This window comes from Hemibagrus wyckioides, linkage group LG11 (assembly GCF_019097595.1).
Source record: "Hemibagrus wyckioides isolate EC202008001 linkage group LG11, SWU_Hwy_1.0, whole genome shotgun sequence".
NCBI lineage: Eukaryota > Metazoa > Chordata > Actinopteri > Siluriformes > Bagridae > Hemibagrus > Hemibagrus wyckioides.
In genome coordinates this window covers 33,693,352-33,705,851 of record NC_080720.1, presented here as the reverse complement: position 1 = coordinate 33,705,851, position 12,500 = coordinate 33,693,352, and the positions used below count along the sequence as shown (strand labels likewise).

The window sequence follows — 12,500 nt, the reverse complement described above, 5'->3', positions numbered from 1 at the left end:
CTTCGTCCTCTTTGGGATCTTCTGGAATGTCTTCGCTTATAGCCTGCTGGACGTCAAACTTCCACCAGCACCATGACCAGCGTGTGTGTATGTGTGTGTGTGTAGGACACCATAACCTTTAATCTTTGGCTGTTAGTGAAATGAGAACAAAATGCTAAGTACCTCACTCCAAGCATATGTGTGTGTGTGTGTGTGTGTGTGTGTGTTTAGTGCCTAAACTGCATCATCATCATTGCAGTGTGCTGTCCAAGAAGAAAAAAAGAGATGCAGCAGAATGTGAAAGTGAAAGAAAAGAGAAAAGCAACACAGAGGATGAAGCAAGAATTAATTAGCGATGATCTGTGGAGAAATGGGTGATGGTTTTAAGAGAATATTAACTGCTTTATTTTGGTTTGTTAATGACCAAAGTCCAATATGAACTGTACTTAATAATTAGTGGGGGGTGGAGTCAAGTGGGGTTTAGATACTGTAGCTCTGCCTCCTTATTGCTTAAGCTTCCAAAGTTTACAAGTTTGTTGGACTAAAATTCTCTAATGAACTGCTGACGAAAATTAATTTGTTTTTGTTTCACTTTTACATACAAGTGAATTAATGTCATGCTAACTAGCATCTGTTGGACTTTATTCACTGTTAGCAACATTAGCTTGAATTGAAGCTCCTAGTGCTGCTGTCAGTTTTGAATATTAGCATCTCGGCTCCTAGCCCTCAGCTGGATGCTGGCGATCAGACAGTAAACCTGCACTGGTTTTCTCTCAGCGTTCCATGTCCTTGTTTAAATCTAAGCTGTGTGTCGTGTGTGTTAGCGGGTGTGTTAGCAGGTGTGTTAGCAAGGTGTGTGCTGTAGCTGTTTCTAGCGGACGTTATATTTTTATAAGTGATAACAGCGTCATGAGAGAGCGCAAACTTTCCTTAACATAGCCAAAAATCATCTCCTCCTCCTCCTCCTCAGCTCTTCACCGTTTATGCCTCAGTCTAACAGACGGATGTGAGAAATCCGTTGTACTTTTGCGCTACTGCTACTTTCCAGCAGCACACTGGATTAAAGGAAATATTTAAGTATAAAGTGTAAAATGGCGTGAAATAAACATGTATTTATAGCTGTAGCTGTGTGTCAGACACTGGACTAATCAGTCGTGTGTGTGTGTGTGTGTGTGTCTATAGACGGTGCTAGTGTACATATGAACTGAATGTTTCCATTAGGCGTGTGCTGATATCTTACTTTTTCTTGATGTAATAATCACAGCTTATGATATGATCCTGTTATTCATTCAAGGAGAAACGTTTCAGATTTCAGATGAGTTTTTTGGTAAAAAAAAAAAATTAAATAAAATAAAATTGGACAGCGACATTAGCCTTTCTTTTAACAGGTAGCTTAGCTAACATTAGCACAATGCTAGTATTTTATGCTACGCCACACAGTGAGCTGAATGAGATGTTAAGAAAGGATAATGGTGATCGACTTTGCAGTTGGCTAATCACATTTTGACCCACGAACTGATCAGCACACGCCTAGTGTCGGGTTTAGTGACTGTTCTGAGATCAGCTCATTTTTGGTCTATGCACAAACATTCAGCACAGCAGCAAGAGACGACTGACAGCAGATCAGATATAACAGTGTTGTACAGTTCGGACAGCGCTAACAGCTAACTGAAGTATTTAACTCTCTGACACAGCGTGGTCTGACCTCCTGCTACACCACGGTCTCTCTTCACAACACAAATCCAGCAGTTTCATATTTTAACATAAATATTTAAGCTGTTTTTGTTTTTTTGTTGTTGTTTTTTGTTAATGACGGTCGAGTGTGTAGCCGCTAAGCTGCGATGTAAAGCTATGCTCTAAAGGCTGAAATCTGTAGCTCTAACACAGAGCTTGATAATGCTCACCTGAAATATTTTAACGTGCAGATTTTGTAGATTTGGTATGTAAATATGGGAATCATTAAACAGTTTTATGACTGAAAAGCAAAAAAAAAAAACAGAAAGCTTCCTGGAATTTTTATTTTGTGTGTAAACCAGTTTACTTGTTTGTTTGTTTATTTATTTATTTATTCGAAGGAATTTGATATCGATTTGATTAAAAATGTTAGAAAATTTATTTAAAAAATATTTTTCCCCAGTATATTGGTGTTTCTGTTTTCTAAATAACAATATCGTTATATTAAATATTAATAAAAATGTTATTTTTTAATGAATCGAGCCAATAGCACACACTACTGCTGAATACGTTTAGGCCCTTATGCGCATGCGCGGTGCAAACACCGGAAGTGCATTGTGAGGCAACCCGGAGAGCGTCGCGCCATTTTATTCAGCAGAGGAGTGGTGAATAAAGTCATTTTTTTTTAATTAGCGTAAATTAGTTTTTGTTTTAGTTTTAGAACAGAAATGGGAAGAAAGAAGAAGAAGCAGCTGAAACCGTGGTGTTGGTATCCTTTGTGACTTCCATTGCGACTTAAAAACACCGAATTTAGTGAAATATCTTCTCGGCTAGCGTGGCTACGTCCCAAACGACGCCCAGGTAGTCGTCTAGTGCACTACTTAGCGTACATACTGCGTTATTTCAGAGCAGGAGTAGGGCGCCTAAGTAGAAAGCATATGAGTATTTTGAGATACGTTTCAAGCTAATGTGCCCATGTCTTGAAAACGAGGCTAGCTAGCAGATAACAGTACTTTTTTATAGTTATACGTGTTTCTTCACAGCGATATGACATAGCACAACTTTGTTTAAATAATTGTGTATTTTAAATAAGAACTTGGTATAGAAGTTCTTTATGTGAAATACGTTCTTTAAAATCGACTTTCCTAGTCAGGAAAAGATAAAACACTACAGCCAATGAACTTGTAATATGATATTTGGGATTAATTTCAATTTAAATTTCTTCAAAAAGGTAACTTCGTCCATTTCTATTCTCTCAATAGACTCGTGTCTCTAATTAATTCCAGCCGGACTTAATTTCACTTAAAAAAAACCTTTAAAACTAGAAAACGTAATGTTTTGGGGTAACCCCATGAATGATTCTGATTACAGACGAGTTGACTCTTGGAGCCGAGCTCCGCGAGTCGACTCATAAAATGAGATTCCGTGAAACGATAAATTCTGACATAAAAAAGAAGAATCATGTTTAACGAATAAGTATCGCAAACCTTTGTCCAGTTTGAAAAGGATTTGCTTTGGCACTAACCTTTTTGGGGCCCGAAAGAGTCGGCTCTTATTGCTGAACCGAGACTGATGAACCGATTCACTCAAAAGAACTGAAATTCCAAAGAGTTTTTTTTCTTTAACAGAGAAATGATGTATTTCCTCACATTAGGCCTGTAAATGATTGTTATTGGTACATTTATTACAAGGTATTATTATTCAGACGGGATACTATGATTTGTTTAAACCTCACAGGTGGAGCTTTTTTTTGTTTTTTCACCTTTTCTGTGGTTTGTTAGATGTTTTTGTCCAGTTTGTGATAGATTACAGACCTTAATCCAATTACACAAAGGTACTGCAACAGAGACTTTGACGACGAGAAGATTCTCATACAGCATCAGAAAGCCAAACATTTCAAATGTCACATATGTCACAAGAAGCTGTACACGGGACCCGGCCTGGCCATACACTGCATGCAGGTATGAGACGGACACATGAGCTGACACTACTTCCACTCACAGATAAAACGTGCACCAAGGGGCCACCGTGAACATATTCCATTCTTTATTTCCCCAGGTGCACAAGGAAACGATAGACGGAGTTCCTAATGCGATTCCCGGGCGAACCGACATTGAGCTGGAGATCTACGGCATGGAAGGGATTCCGGACAAAGACATGCAGGAGAGGAGGCGGCTTCTGGAACAGAAATCTCAAGGTGGGAAATGATAGCTGGTCTTTAATCATAATCATCTCATAAATATAAAATACACCAAACAGTTAAAAGATGAGAAATAAACATGCCTGGATGAGAAACACATCCACTAGCTAGTTCACTGGATTTCATCCAGAGCATTTAGTTAAAATCAGTCACTTTATTCTATTTGCATTAGTTAAAGAGTATAAAAATAAATGTGAGCCAGCACAAACTTGTAAAAGAAGTGAAATGAAAACATTCATGCTGTCTGCACATAACACCCCATAAACACCTCTCTGACGCAGGATTTAGCGCTCGATTGTTATCATTAAATATGAAGTATTTTTATTGGTATAGAAGTGAGTCAAAATAATTTCCACTTTGGTTTTTCACCCTCACTTCATGCTCACAGCTGTCTTGGCACACGACCTTTAGCACGACATGTCACTACATGCAAATAAGCTGTGTTAGAATTGTGCTTTACACTTCAATGATGAGCAACACACACACAATGTTTACATGAACATTCTCACACATACACAGCCTTGTTGAAACCTTGATAAATGTTGTTAAATTGTGTGTGTATGTGTTAACAGAAAGCCAGAAAAAGAAACAGAACCAGGATGACTCCGATGAGGATGATGACGAAGATGAAGCTGGACCGTCAGCATTTCAGCAGCCGCTCGTTGCCCAGCCACAGACCGCCTACATGCCCCCGGCCAACTACTCAGGTGGGTCAGGGTTGTCTTTGTGAGAATATCTGCATATTAATGCCCGAATTTATCTTTACACCTATGTGACTTATCTCCTGAGTGTTGTTTGTGTACAGACAGAGACCTGTGAAGAATATTGTAGTATTTACTGCCTGCAGCGTTATCATGGATGTCTTCTCCTGTCTGCTCATTCAGACTAGACGGCATTATTTACTCTTTGCTCATTAACCGTGTGTGTGTGTGTAGGTATGCCTCATATGATGCCTGGAGTTCCTCATATGATGCCCGGAATGCCTGCAGTGATGCCTGGCATGCCACCTGGGTACACTTCTGTTTCTAATTCTAAACCCATTTTTATCACAGATATGATCAGTGTGGTTTAGTAACATCTTAAACACTAGGGGGCAGTATAACATCACGTGACATGGACACTTGTGATCCGATCGTAACAGGACTAGAAGCACAATCAGATTAAAAAAGTGTCATGTAAGCACGTCAATCGGATGGAATTTGCCACGTCTGATTAAAATTTCAATCGGAGGGTAAGGGGTGGTTTAAACCATTTTTAGTCCGATCGAGAGGACGTGTAAACACTTAATCGGATGGAATATGTTCCTGGAAAGTTCTGTGCATGTGCAGTGACGCAAGAATGACGTACGACGTACGGATGTTGTCGTAAGTAAAATGGTGGGTGCTAAGCAAAACGGCGGGAATCCTGTTTCCGTGGACTGTGCGCATGTCAAAAGATCTAATCCGATTCTAATCATGTGTCATGTAAACGCTCATAACAATCTGATTACTTTATACCGCGTTCATGTAAACACTGTGATCGGATTCGTCAATCTGATTGAATTCAGTCCGATCTGATTAAAAAGTGTCCATGTAAACGCACCTACAGTGTCAGTCACTGAATAAACAAACTAGTGTCACAAATCATGTTATTTTAGACCTTTAACACGTGCCGTTTTTCTGTTACGGTTTTGTTACGGTTCATTTTTCATAATTTAAAAAACTTAGACATGTCGTCTTTAAACTTAAAAAAAAGATTTGTCCTGACTTTCTGGGATTTCTAGATTAATAATGTAAATGTAAGCTCCTAGTTTTTGATTTGAGACACCAATCACGATGACGATCACACTGTGAACTGTGTAAAGTTCTAAGTGCATCAGAGCCGTGTGTTTAACCTCACTGTGTGTGAAATGTTTTACACTTCCTCTCCATCCTCCAGAGCTACACAAGGTTTTTGTAATTCAGTTTCTCTGAAAGGCTGCGACTCAGACAAGTGGCATGTTATTGCGTACTGATAGATTAGACTGTTTCTGGAGATGTAAATACCCTAACAGCCTAAATTTGTTCCTTTAACAGTATGATGCCGATGGGAGGGATGATGCCCCCTGGGCCCGGAGTGCCCCTCATGATGCCAGGAATGCCCCCAGGCAAGCGGTGTAGTATTACTGCAGTCCTGTGTACTGAGAAAACATGAGTTGGTCTTTCCATCATTGGACTTTCCAGAGCACTGGAGCACATCTAGATCAGAACTGGAGAAATCACTTACTCGGAACTGTCCGAGTTTAGAGTAGATTAGATGGTTACAACCTTCTGAAGAACCCGAGATCATACACTCATAACTGTGGTGTAGTTAAAGTAACGCAAGGTTTATGAAGCAGAGACTGATGTGTGTGTGTGTTACAGGAATGCCCCCTCACGTACCCCGGCCAGGGATTCCCCCAATGGCTCAGGTACCTCCAGTGACAGCACCAGGTGTTCCACCCCGACCTGCCGCGCCCGTCGCCCCGCCCACTGCCTCCAAACCTCTCTTCCCCAGTGCTGCTCAGGTAACCTAAACCAGTTAATTACTGAACTCATTTAGTTAATTGATTAATTGATTTATGATTCATTTGATGATTCATCATACAAATGAGTCAAATCAGCTAGATGATTCTTCTACGTTTAAACCAAAAAAGATGAATTTTTACTCTTTAATAAATATGTAGCTCATAATGATCGTCTAAAAATCTGATTATCGAAAATTATTATTAAATTAATTATTAAATTATTTTCTATGGACTTTATTTCCACTTTTGGTGTTAAATAAATGATTAAAAACATGATTTCTCTAGAAATTTCTTAATACACTCAGTGTGTTCTATTTTAAGCGATCGTGTGAACATAAATTCGTTGAATATGTTAATGAATGTCGTATCAGGAGTGTATGAAAGTTTTGGCAACCCCGTAACGCCTCGATCTCTATCCAGGCTCAGCAGCCTGTGCCCGCTAACGCCGATCCTCCCAAAGCCACTTTCCCGGCCTACACCCAGCCTCCGTCATCCTCCTCTACCTCCACCTCTTCTTCCTCTGGTCCTGCTAGTAGCACTGTGGCTAAACCGAACCCCCCAGCAGTCTCTGCTAAGCCGGCCACCATCTCCAGCTCCAGTGCTACCAGTAAGTTGATGCACCCTGATGAGGATATCTCGCTGGTAAGTGCTCGGAGACGCCTCTCCCGATTTATCCCCTTTTTATTTGACAGTAAGTAATGAAAACCGTATTTCTCTCTCTTTACGTCATCTCGGGTCTACGTTACACCTTTAACCTGTGGACTCTGTCGTTTTTTAGCTTTAACGTGAAAGCGTAAACGTTAATAATCAGATGTTTGATGTGATTTTAATTTAGGATGAATGATGGGTTTTTAGTGTGCAGTGTGTGATTGTCGTTTTTGTGTGTGTGTTTGTGTGTGTGTGTGTTGCTCTCGGTGCAGGAGGAGAGGCGAGCTCAGCTGCCTAGGTATCAGAAGACGATTCCTCCTCATCCTGGGCCGACTGTAACTGTCGCAGCGCCCCCTGCTGTACAGGTGGCATCATTACCTCCGCAACAGCCTCCCATCAGACACCCCATGCACGGTGAGTGGCTCATATACCAGTACCACCAGAACGGAGCAGTCCAAACACCTCGACCCCCACAGCACATATTCATTCCATCCTCTTCGACACCTACAGCACATAGTGTTAGATGCGCTGTTTCCCACAGAATAAATTTACAGACAATTCCTGTTTATTTGAATGCAAAGAGTAATGCTGTTTAAATTATTTTATATATTCAAATCCCAAAATAAAGATCTTAAAAGATACTGCTCTTAATTTTTAGTCTGGATTTTCTCAAGTCTTGAGTGAGTGTGACGTTCAAGTAGATTAATAACAGGACTAACAAAACCTTCATGACTGTCCACTTTTGTTGATGTCATCATGTTGAGATTTTCAACCTGAAGATGTGTGTCCTTTATTTTATGCTGTGATTATATTGTTTGTGTGTGTGTGTGTGTGTGTGTGTGTGTAGGTCAGTACGGTGCACCTCCTCAGGGAATGCCAGGTTACATGCCGGCGTACGGACAGGTGCCTCAGTACCAGGGCATGAGCCGATACTGACACGCCCGCGAGGTTTGCCTCATTTTCTGCTGTTTATTTAGATGATTAAACAAACAAAATGCACGGAGAGACTCACGGCACCACGCAGGACGCTCACCTCACACACCCACCTCTGATTATCATTATGGACTTTACCTTACGGTTTTTTGTTTTCCTCCAGATTGTTTATCGTTCAGGTTTAGAGCTGTAACAGTGTCAGCGTTGCTGTAAGGCAAGTCGATGATGATGATGATTCTAATGAATAGAATAATTAACATCACTCTAGTGTGTGTGTGTGTGTGTGTGTGTGTTTAGTCAGCATGGAGCCTTCGCAGCATGGTAGTGTGCTGTTGGACGTCGTGTCCCCAACGCTGGTTTGGTGAGGGCTTCATCATAGGCATGTGCCAATAATCAGGTCAACACACACATGCATACTTTATATTATATGTAGAGATATAATATCATGTGTGTTTGTGTGTGTATCTCACATTGTACTTTTAATTTAACCTTTCTCTGTTTGTTTTTGGGTAAAAACCTTAGCCCCAGGTTTTTTATAACACATTTTAGACACATTCCAGTTTGAACTGGTTTGGCACATGCCTACTTACTGTGTGTGTATGTGTGAATCTCAGTAAACACTTTATTGTATGTTTGGACCTTTTGTTTTTTGTTGCTTTTTTTTTTTAAATTTTTGAAACATGGATTAATAAACATTAATTTCCCTTCCTGCTTTGTGTTTGTTTTTGTGTGTGTCTGAGACACAGCAGAGCAGTGTTAGTGGCTGTGCTTCTGCTATTTAATTTTTATTCGGCTTAAATTTTATAAATGTTATATTTTTATTCCACATTTTTATTAGTAATTAAAGAGGAATGAAATGTGTGAGCTGATATTAGATTTGTTATGATCAATTACAGTAATTATTTATTTAGTAATTTGCATACAGGGCTTTTATTAATCTCTTGTTTTAAAAAAGAAAATAGATAAAATAAAAAAAAAACCCTGAATACTACATTTTACTAAATTTATTTCTTCAGGTTAATTTTTGCTCATTTTAGTAAATAATAAAATAATTATTTACATATGTATGTTTTCTAATAAAAGTTGGGTTACACTGATTTAAATTTACTTGTTTGTTTATTTATTTATTTGATTTTTTCTGATTTGAATTGTCCGGTTTCTGAACGGTTTATTAGTGTTTCTATTTCTATACTGAATAATAAATTGCCTGATGAGGATGAGTTAAATAAAATCATTAAAAGAAGCAGAAAAAATAAACATAATTTTAAATATTTTGTTTAAAGCATGGGGAGAAAAATGTCTCAGGTCAATAATTTTTTTTCCCCCTAAATATAAATCACAATGAGAAATTATAGTTGTTTTATTTTATTTATTGTAGACTTGTTGTTTTTTTCCTCTAAGGATGAGCACATGCGCATGCGCACACATTGTGTTTCTGATTTATTTTTTTTTTTAACTTACTTTTTTTAATTTACAAAAACATTTAGTTGGTAAAAGTTTCCTTCTTTTTTTGGGGAACTGGAATATAAAGTCCTGGGGTAAAAAGTGTGTGTGGTTAAAACCTCAGCACATGACATGAGCCACTTTTCACACACATCAACTCAAATTTATTTAAGAAAGCAGCTTAATTCTTGACTCTTTTGTAAAAACTTACAGATTATTATTTTAAAAAAAACTCTGGAGATAAACAAGCTACTGTTTCTTTGTGGTTCTCTCTCAAAAAAAAAAAAAAAAAATGCACACATGAGCCACTGAAACCTACTACTAACTAACTAGGATTTCCTGTTCCAGCACACACACACACACACACACACACCAGGGCTGATTTCAGTTGTATTCTGTTGGTTGGTGTGAGAACTCGTACAGAGCGGGATGGAGACCTGGCTGCTGAAGCATCGGCGACTTTCTCTCTGCTTCTTCATCACCTTTATCTCCACAGGTAACTTTTATTCCTTTATTTGCTCATCATCATATATGATACACACACACACACAGCTGTGATGTTTGTGTGTTAATATTGAGTCCTTTTAGTAACATTGAGTAATATTGCAGTGTAAATCTTCATGAGGATAAAGTGTGTGTTTGAGCTGAGCTGGTGTTTATTACAGTGTAATAACACACTTACTCACACTAACATACACCATAATTCTGACTTTATTACACTCATTCTGTTACACATCTGTTTTTATAGATTATCGGGTTCAATGATTTTTAGAAAGCGACTTAAAATGACAAAATGTAAATGAAATTCCTGCTATAAAATATAGAAATGATGTAGTCTAGTAATAATAGTGTTTGTTAGTGGTGATGGTGGTGGTTGTTGTCATTGTTGAGTTAAAGTTAAAGTCCCTTATCTTGTCTTTCTGATAAGCATCTTTAATTTCTTCTGAACATTCCTCTAAAGTCTCTGTCTGTTTTATGAATTTTGGACTAAATGAATAACAAAATAATTACAAACGAATAAATAAATAATATGTACAAATATTAAATAAATAAAAACTATGTAAACAAAAATGTACAAATATTAAATAAATAAAAATATGTTCCAATATCGAATAAATAAAAAATATGCACACAAAATATGTACAAAAAATTAAATAAAGAAAGAATATGTATACAAAATAAGTACAAATATTAAATAAATAAAACATGTACACAAAATACGTACAAAAAAAAAAGTAGGTTAAAAACTCTTAATATCAGTAAAAGTGACTCTACTCAGAAACAAAGAAATGCTTTACCGTTTAATTTCCGGTCAGTTTAAGTGAATCCAGACAGGAAACTTTACAAAACCGTCTTTAATAAGTGTTTTCTCCCCAGCGTTCGGTGAGGTCTTGTATCTCCACGCACTTCGCAACTCCTCCATCGAGTTCTCCTGCGTTCCTCCTGGAGTCCAAACACCGTTCGGCTTCGCTCTGAGACGGGAATGGATTCAGAAAAAAGAAGTGCTGTATCACAACTTCGCCGCCCAGGCCTACGTTAAAGATCACACGCTTGAGGGTCGCATCGAGGATCGAGTAGTCGACCGGAACCAAGCGGTCAACGTGAGCATCACGGGGTTGCAGGGCTATGACACTGACCTGTACGTCTGTACGTTCCACTACAACACACATGGAGCCATTCAGAACCACTCAGGGAGGAACAAGTTCATGCTCTACGTGAAAGGTGACTGTGAGTACTAAATCATCTCACTTCTCATGAGGGTCAAGCAAAAAGGCTGTGGTCAGAAATCTGTTTAAGATTAATTAAACTACACATTACACCAGGATCAGGCTAATCAGTACAGCGCTTAGCTCTCCAACCACAAAAACACAGTGAAAACACACCTAAACCCGTCTCCTGACTCCATTTACATCAACTCACGTTAGAGCTTCCTCCGTTTTGGATTTTTAGGCAGTTTTCTAAAACATGAAAGTCTGCAGATTTATCAGTGATCTGAATTTGTTCATCTACACACAACTGTGACAGAAGTTGACAGAAATTAGCGTGATTTCTTGTGAGTGCTCCTGCCTTCCTGTAACGTTAAAAAAAACCCGTTACGTTGGGTAGTGTTTTAATTCCGAAAACTCCACTACTGTCTCAGTCTCACTTTCTCTGATGCCACTTCCCTAAAACTGACACACTGCTGGTCACGGTGTACTGAAAAACAGTTCGTTACACACACACACACACACACACACAAGAAAAGTCCTGAAAATATTTAAAGAGGTTTGATATGACAAAGAGATGAAGAGTAGTGATGTCATTCACAAATGAGTCGACTCTTCGATCTGACTCTTTTAAGGAGTCGACCCACCACATCTGAGGAGCCGTAATTGATTCAGTGTTCTGGTGCCACGCTGTCCACAGTAGCTTCAGGTTCCTGTTCTTGTCTTGTTCTCGAGGAACCCGACGTGGTTTCCTGCTCTCAGATGCCTTTCCGCTCAGAAGAGGTGTAAAGAGTTTTATTTCAGTTACTGCAGACTTTGTAGACTTCTTGTCAGCTCAGACCAGTCTGGCTAGTCTCCTCTGACCTACCTCTAACCTCTGTCCGGCTGCAGAAACACCTTAGTGTGTGTTTTTCCACACTCTTCTCTGTGAACTCTAGACACTGCTGTGTGTGAAAAGCTACAGAGCTTCAGCAACTTTTGAAATACTCAGGGTTTGAGGTAAACATGTTCCTAATAAAGTGGCTGGTGAGTGAATAACGCTTGAGTGATTTGATTTCAGTGAATGTTCATGTGTGTGTGTGTGTGTGTGTAGATTACGAGCCATGTAGCTGCCCCAGTTACACACTGCTGCTCCTGTCTCTGTCTGCGGGAGCCGGTATGCTCTTCATCACCCTCCTCATCATCGCTGCGGTGCATTGTGTAAGTGTGTGTGTGTGTGTGTAAGTGTAAGTGTAAGTGTGTTATTAATAGCATGTGTGTGTGTGTGACCTTTGGCAGGTGAATTTTTAATCTTGTATTTTCCACAGTTTGATCACGGTCACCTTCGTCTACAGTCTTGTTCTGAAGCTGCAGATTAAACGTGTAAATCTCAAACAGGAAGCTCAGAGTGTGT

General features: G+C 39.0%; 3 protein-coding genes across 9 annotated transcripts in view; all 3 read left to right on the top strand.

The window, feature by feature from the left end:
• The window catches only part of rhbdl3 (rhomboid, veinlet-like 3 (Drosophila)), a 29,136-nt gene extending 27,149 nt beyond the window's left edge, over positions 1-1,987 (top strand). For 2 of the 6 annotated variants that reach the window (XM_058403190.1, XM_058403189.1), the window contains exon 7: positions 1-1,987. This exon is cut by the window's left edge and continues 196 nt beyond it. In XM_058403190.1, the coding sequence (XP_058259173.1) occupies positions 1-76 (76 nt within the window). In that variant the 3' untranslated portion in view covers positions 77-1,987. The other 4 variants (XM_058403185.1, XM_058403186.1, XM_058403187.1 and 1 more) reach the window with 4 other exon arrangements.
• Positions 1,988-2,256: 269 nt separating this feature from the next.
• znf207b (zinc finger protein 207, b) lies at positions 2,257-8,666 on the top strand. Its single transcript, XM_058403191.1, has 10 exons — positions 2,257-2,422; positions 3,488-3,614; positions 3,712-3,850; positions 4,426-4,560; positions 4,789-4,864; positions 5,908-5,978; positions 6,235-6,377; positions 6,798-7,019; positions 7,298-7,439; positions 7,873-8,666. The coding sequence occupies exons 1-10, from the start codon at positions 2,382-2,384 to the stop codon at positions 7,959-7,961; spliced, it is 1,185 nt and encodes a 394-aa protein (XP_058259174.1). The 5' UTR covers positions 2,257-2,381; the 3' UTR covers positions 7,962-8,666.
• Positions 8,667-9,739: 1,073 nt separating this feature from the next.
• The window catches only part of cd7al (cd7 antigen-like), a 3,774-nt gene continuing 1,013 nt past the window's right edge, over positions 9,740-12,500 (top strand). Inside the window, exons 1-3 of one of the 2 annotated variants that reach the window (XM_058402337.1) lie at positions 9,740-9,897; positions 10,779-11,123; positions 12,201-12,307. In XM_058402337.1, coding sequence (XP_058258320.1) covers positions 9,831-9,897; positions 10,779-11,123; positions 12,201-12,307 — 519 coding nt within the window. In that variant the 5' untranslated portion in view covers positions 9,740-9,830. Of the gene's footprint in view, positions 9,898-10,778; positions 11,130-12,200; positions 12,308-12,500 lie in introns of both variants that reach the window. The other variant, XM_058402336.1, reaches the window with a different exon arrangement.

Excerpts from the sequence above, each read along its gene's own strand:
- znf207b (XM_058403191.1), top strand. The coding sequence starts at position 2,382 with ATGGGAAGAAAGAAGAAGAAGCAGCTGAAACCGTGGTGTTG. Across the intron at positions 3,615-3,711 it reads TGGCCATACACTGCATGCAG|GTGCACAAGGAAACGATAGA; the intron begins GTATGAGACGGA and ends TTATTTCCCCAG. Across the intron at positions 4,865-5,907 it reads ATGCCTGGCATGCCACCTGG|TATGATGCCGATGGGAGGGA; the intron begins GTACACTTCTGT and ends TTCCTTTAACAG.